Below are 7,503 nucleotides of genomic sequence, written 5' to 3' on the forward strand. Positions count from 1 at the left end.
CACCCCACCCACTCCTACCCCATCTACTGTCTGTATTGATCTATGAGACCAGCATGTGTTGGAACATCCCAGGAAGTGATAGACACACCCACCCCACCCACTCCTACCCCATCTACTGTCTGCATTGATCCATGCATGAGACCAGCTTGTGTTGGAGCATCCCAGGTGATAGACACAACATCTATCCACTCCCACCCCCATCTACTGTCTGTATTGATCCATGAGACCAGCGTGTGTCGGAACATCCAAGGAGGTGATAGACACCATTTACCTTATCATATGTGTAACTGATTGCACATGTCCCTGATTCTTTCATCACAGGCATGCATCTGTTTCGCTGACAAATTTCACATTCACTTCATGTCGCATGAATTTTCTGTGTTGCTTGGAAACCAAGTAAATTCCAGGAGATCTGTTGGAGTGACTGGCTTGAGTGCATGGCAGGAACCATGTCTAGCCATACAAGCTTTTGTGAAATGATCGTTCCATAGGATTATTGTCTCCAGGTTCTGTAATAAACTGATGAGTTTGGGATTTTTCATTTACATGTTAACGCTAAGACGTATGAGATCAACCGCAAACGTGATAGAATCCACGTTTCTCAAAGAGGGAAGTATTTTGGATCCACACTGGTTCCGAGTTCAGCAGCTGATGTCATTTTGGTAAAACCATGAAAATTGCAGGAGGAATCACCAATGGATGCAGTGTAACTATCGTTGCTGGGAAGTCACAAGTGGAATCCACAATGTCACAATCACGGACAAACAATGGCGAACAATGTGAGAGTTCCAGACAGCGGACACAGTGTGAAGAGATTGTATCAAACCAGGTAGGTCGTTATTGCTCATAATTCCCTGCTATGTATTATGTAACATTATGCTAAGAGGTGGTCAATATCTTGTACATTTCACCCCTAGCAGTACTCCTTCAGTGTTAATTAGATAGAAAAGTGTAGTAATTGCACGTATTTATTTTCTTGTTCTCATTTGACTTTGTCAAGTGAGCTGGATAAGTCTTCTCAACGAGGCAATCAATACATGGATTTTGCGATCAACTTTGATTGTCACAGTCTTTACTTTTAAGTCTTACCATTGATTTTGTATCTGGGCTGAATGGGTTTTTAAAAAATTGTTATATGTAGATTTTGTTGATGAATTTATGTACTTTTTCCACATGTAATGTTTTACTCGAAAGTGAAGCTATGATGGACCACTCAAAAGAAGTTAAGAACATTCGATTCTTTCATACAACTATAGTTAATCTGTAATGGCATGGACAAATGTGCATTGGAAGTCTGATGTGTTTAGGAGGTCTGACGTTTATTGGAAATGTGATGTGCATTGGAGGTGTGTGTATTGAATGGTCTGATGTGTATTGACTGACCTGGTGTGTACTGAATGGGCTAATGTGTATTGGATATTGCCTGGATTCATGTATATTCACAGGCCTGATGTGTATTGGAGTTTGGTGTATATTGACTGGCCTGGTATGTATTGGAGTTTGGTGTATATTGACAGGCCTGGTATGTATTGGAGTTTGATGTATATTGACAGGCCTGGAATGTGTTTGAGTTTGGTGTATATTGACAGGCCTGGTGTACTTTACTGGCCTGGTGTATATTGACAGGCCTGGTATATATTGGAGTTTGATGTATATTGGCAGGCCTGGTAGGTATTGGAGTTTGGTGTATATTGACTGGCTTCGTGTATATTGACAGGCCTGGTATGTATTGGAGTTTGATGTATATTGACAGGCCTGGTAGGTACTGGAGTTTGATGTATATTGACAGGCCTGGTATGTATTGGAGTTTGATGTATATTGACAGGCCTGGTATGTATTGGAGTTTGATGTATATTGACAGGCCTGGTAGGTATTGGAGTTTGATGTATATTGACGGGCCTGGTAGGTATTGGAGTTTGGTGTATATTAACAGGCCTGGTGCATATTGACTGGCTTGGTGTACATTGGCTTGTCTGGTGTAAACTTGAAGTATTGCATATTGGACGAGTTAACCATTAACCCTTCATCTTCTATATGTGACAGGATATATGGCACTAGAAGGTCGACCATTAACCCTTCATCTTCTATATGTGACAGGATATATGGCACTAGAAGGTCGACCATTAACCCTTCATCTTCTATATGTGACAGGATATATGGCACTAGAAGGTCGACCATTAACCCTTCATCTTCTATATGTGACAGGATATATGGCACTAGAAGGTCGACCATTAACCCTTCATCTTCTATATGTGACAGGATATATGGCACTAGAAGGTCAACCATGTGTTCAACTCTACAACAGCCATCGCTCATGGCAATCAGTCCAAAATGGTATGTTGACATGGATGGTAAGCCATGAGTTGTTGACAAACCAAACTTCTTGTCAATAACTTGTTATTTTCTTGCGGCAGTGTTCTATCAAATGCTGATGCAAATCAATATTCAAGTCTTACAACAAGGTAATATGTTGATCTTAAACCATGTAGGTGATTGCCACGGTGTTACCATAGAAACTGAATGTTCCATTATGCCAAAAATGGTTATTTTGTGTTTATACCACTGCCCCCAGGGCATCTTAGAATGGTTTTATACTGCCCATAGATTTTCCATGCTTGATGTTGTGGTACATTGTAATGGCTCCATGTTTCCCCATGTAGACCTAGCTGATTCGAAGATGTCATTGATTTTACGCAATTATCCTCATAGAGATGGCTTCCTGAATTCTCTTTCAACAAAACAAGGAATATTCTATCAGAATTGAACATATTTTTCTTTCTAGGTCATGTTTTGTCCTGATTGGAATAAGGATTAAATTGAGTTTTCCTTCCTTCTGAAGTATGCCTAAAAACCCAGAGCATTGTGTTGTTTAGAATTCAATGAGTTCATTTTTTGAAGATATCCTGATGAAAAAAGTCATGTGCATTCTCACATGAAAGTAATTAATCAATATTAACGATTGGTGATTTTAGTTGTCACTTTTGGCAAAACACAGTATTCACCTTATAAGTCTTTTGAAGTCAGAAAGTTGTTGGAAATTTGAAATGGTTGAAACTGTTTATGATTTCAGCTTCTGAAAAGGGCCTCTTGTGACATGTTTTTGACTGCTTTAGAAACTGCAGGATACAGCTGCATATTCACCAGGGATGTGTAAAATTCAGTGTTTTAGTAAAATGAATTGATTTATAAAAACGCACCCACATTTGCACACTGAATATTTGTCAGAACACTTTCTGAATGGGAATTAGCTGCTGCAAGCCTAAATCAATGGTGCAAAGCAGATAAGCATTTGTTGCCCAAGGCCATAGTGGTTTTGCCATTTCAAACAGAGAATGTTTCTCAGCTCAATCTTTTAAAGATTACTTCAAGACAGTAACGTATGTTACTTTGTAGTTAATGATAATCCAATTACAAAGAACACAGGCTATTTTTTTGTAGTTTTCCACTGCATCATGTTTGAGAGTTAAGACATATTCGTATCAGGATCTATTTTTAGCCAATAGTCATGTTGGGATTTCCTTTTTGTCTATAATACTTATGTCTTCAAACAGGTCAGTGAACCAAATAATATGCTTAAAGTACTTGATCACTGTATGTTCCTCAAGTTTGTTCATTTTACAATGGTCACAGACCCTTGGTTATTTTATTGAATTGTCACGTCGTAAAGATTTTCTGATTTGAGTCAAATTTTTGTGTATTTCCTCTATGATATCATGTAAAGTCCACAAGAAAAGATTTCACTATTACACAATTCTTTCTATGTGAGGCTCAGAAGTTATCAATCGACCTTCGATGGCAGGAAGGAAACCCAGGATGGCAAGATAAATTTACAGAATTGACAAACGGTAATAAATTCATGACGACATTGGTTTACAAAATCCAGTAATTGGATTCTGTATGATCAAAAGTCCTTATTGGATTAGTGGATATCCAATTAAGATTTTCCATTGAGGGTGTGTGAGTTTTATGGCTTGAGGTTTTTTCTCAGTGACGAAGAATATGTCTGATTATTAGATGTTTTATAGATAGTCGATCTTTCATCTGAAATGTAAGTTAATAATGCAGATGCCTAGATGAAAATAGAAAGCATCCTGATGATTGTCAAGGTCTGGTCTGGGGTGGGTCGCCTTGGTTTGGTCAGACCATCTCAAGGGTCTTATTCGAGGGTTTTTGTTTTTGCATAAGGACCTCGCTAAGAGTAAGTATTTTTCTTACACATTTGTGGGTGAGAAACCAATTTGAGATAACATGTGTAAGATCGATTTTCCAGGTCTGTGATTGGCTACTCCATGGTGATGACCTCAGGTCAGGTTATGAAAGACGACTTCCTGATTGTAATTAATTGATAAGTTGCTTGTACTTCAGTCGATTTCACCTACGTCAGTATCGTAACTTGATAGTTTTAGAGTGTTAATAAATGTTCTTTGATCTTATTTCATTTGCATTATCATCTTCGCCTGATATTCCACAGATATGGTGGAAACTGTTTTGTGGAGGGTCACAATAGGTAGGAGTAGTAAGCAGTCAGCTGAATGATGTCACCCATGTATTAATGCGCCACTGTAATCATAAGAACAGAAAAAATATGTCTTGATTCGATGCGAAGCTGGTGCGATTTTAGTCTGTGTAAGAAACAGATTAAACAATTGTGTCTGTCGGATACCATTTGTCTTACAAGCTGTAAGATAATAGTATATGACAGGCGTATACCATTCATATACCATTTATCTTACAACTTGTTATAAGATAAATAGTATCTGACAGCCACTGTTGTAGTAAAATCTATATATATTGTTTAATGGATGCTTTATGAGATATATGTCATTGTTTCCGATACATGCAGTGAACCTGCTTAATTGTCCCTTACCTAGATAACAATGCAACAATTTATTTAACGCAAGCGGAACACTCACAGTCTTGCGTTAATTTCATGCTTGCATTAGTTTCATGATTTAAAGTATTGATGGGGGAGAAAAGAGAGCAGTTCATTGATCAAGAATAAAAGATTGATAAGACTGTGTGAAGCAAGGATAAGAGATGAATTAACAACATTAAAAAGAATGGGATTTTTCCAGGAAGAATAAGATGATGCTTGAGGTGGGAAGGATGCCCAATGTGATGCAGATCTTAGACATTTACTGATTTGAAGAAACCAAATAGTATTTTGCTGGCTGAAACCTGTCAATCTGGAATTTGAAACAACGATCAAATGATCCTGGCACACACCAGGGGAGGCAACTCTGCATAGTGAATTGTAGCATCTGAGGCCACTGGGCCACCTGTGCCCTCAGAAGTAGACATCATTACGGATCAAAATGAGTGAGTGAGTATGGTTTTAACAATATTCCAGCAATATCACGGCAGGGGACACCAGAAATGGGCTTCACACATTGTACCCATGTCGGGAATCGAACCTGGGTCGTCTGCGTGACTGCAAGTTTTCCTGACCGCCCCTGATCCAAGATGAACACAGATAGATATCATGGAGTTCAGCTGTTACTTTATTTAGTCAAGTCAACATGGGTCATGATACATAATGCTGGTTGGAAAGTTTTGGGGGGCATTCAGTGAGTGAGTGAGTGAGTGAGTTGTGTTTAACACCGCTTTTAACAGTATTCGAGTTATATCACAGCGTGTCAGCTTAATGTGGGAGGAAAGCCCGAAGTGAGGCACTTCTTTGACATTTACCACTTTGGTTGAAACCCACGAGCACGGGTATGGTGCTGACAAACCTAGAAACATAATCAGGCTGAACCAGGGATTCGAACCCACAATCATAGGTTTTTGGCGTGCCCAAACGACGCAACTCTGCACAGCGAATTGTGACGCCTTAGACGACTGGGCCTCCCATGCTCCCTGGGGGCATTCAGGGAAAAGATGGGCGTGGGCATGGGGCTGCTTCTGTTTTAGCATATGCAGTAAACTATGTTTATAACCAACACCCTTATGACGAACTGGCGGATATATAGAAATGGATTTTTGGTTATAGCCATTTGGTGTATATATGCTGTAAATATGTTTATAACAAATTATGGTTGTAACAAACTAAAATTAGTGGTCCCTTTGAGATTGTTATAACCGTAGTTTACTGTATAATGCAACACCTTTCTGGTTTAATTTAATATTTCTGACAGGCATATAACAACATTCCCTCACTCACTCAAGTCTCATGGCATATTAAGCCTAATACTGCATTTATTCCATACATGTCTGCCTGACTACCCAAACATTTGTATCTGCATATTGGTATTTTCATTAGAGTTCGGTCCTTATATTAATTCACACAGTGCTTAATTAATATACTAGACTTAGCTTTTGTAGATGAAGTCCCAAACTGCTATTGAACTCAGGTGGATGTTAGGCGGCACAGTGGTGATGTGATTGGCCTGCATGCGGATCACCTTGGTTGAATCCCAGACTTATGATTATGGTCTGCTGGGGTGTGAGTGATTAATGTGGCCGACATCATATATCCACACAGGCTAGTATGTTGTTACAGTTGCTGGTACTCTACAGTCATTCACTGCAGTGACAGGTGATGATTTAATGCATCGCTGTTGGGTAAGGGAGATAACTCTGTTTTCACCACTTCATATCCAATAGCCTTTAATCCACTGTTGCTACTTCTTATTCTAGGCCCATGAAGACACAGGGCTAGAATAGGTCTTCAGCAACCCATGCTTGCCGTAAAAGGCGACTATGCTTGTCGTAAAAGGCGACTAACGGGATCGGGTGGTCAGGCTCCCTGACTTGGTTGATGCATGTCATCGATCCCAATTGCGTGGATCGATGTTCATGATGTAAATCACTGGATTGTCTGGTCCAGACTCGATTATTTACAGACCGCCGTCATATAGCTGGAATATTGCTGAGTGCGGCGTTAAACAACAAACCAAACCAAACCAAAACTTCTTATTCTAGTACCGCTACAACTACTACTACTACTACTACTACTACTACCACCACTACCACTACCACTACCACAACTACTACTACCGCTACTACTACTACTACTACTACTACTACTACTACTACCGCTACTACTACTACTACCGCTACTACTACTACTACCGCTACTACTACTACTACTACTACTACTACCGCTACTACTACTACTACTACTACCGCTACTACTACTACTACTACTACTACTACAACTACCGCTACTACTACTACTACTACTACTACTACCACTACTACTACCACTACTACTACTACTACTACTACTACTACTACTTCTACTACTACTACTACTACTACTACAACTACTACTACTACTGCTACCGCTACAACTACACTACTACTACAACTACTACTGCTACTACCGCTACTACTACAACTACTACTACTACCGCTACTACTACTACTACTACTACTACCGCTACTACTACTACTACTACTACTACCGCTACTACTACTACTACCACTACCACTACTACTACTACTACTACTACTACCGCTACTACTACTACTACTACTACTACTACTACAACTACTACTACT

The 7,503-nt window shown here is 39.5% G+C and overlaps 1 protein-coding gene across 2 annotated transcripts in view; it reads left to right on the plus strand.

Moving 5' to 3' along the window:
• Positions 1 to 280: 280 nt before the first annotated feature.
• The window catches only part of LOC124115625, a 247,733-nt gene continuing 240,510 nt past the window's right edge, over positions 281 to 7,503 (plus strand). Inside the window, exon 1 of one of the 2 annotated variants that reach the window (XM_048387630.1) lies at positions 281 to 829. In XM_048387630.1, coding sequence (XP_048243587.1) covers positions 671 to 829 — 159 coding nt within the window. In that variant the 5' untranslated portion in view covers positions 281 to 670. The remainder of the gene's footprint in view (positions 830 to 7,503) is intronic. The other variant, XM_048387629.1, reaches the window with a different exon arrangement.

The sequence above is a fragment of the Haliotis rufescens genome, unplaced genomic scaffold, assembly GCF_023055435.1.
Source record: "Haliotis rufescens isolate VD_foot unplaced genomic scaffold, xgHalRufe1.0.p SCAF_7, whole genome shotgun sequence".
NCBI classification, from domain to species: Eukaryota; Metazoa; Mollusca; class Gastropoda; order Lepetellida; family Haliotidae; genus Haliotis; species Haliotis rufescens.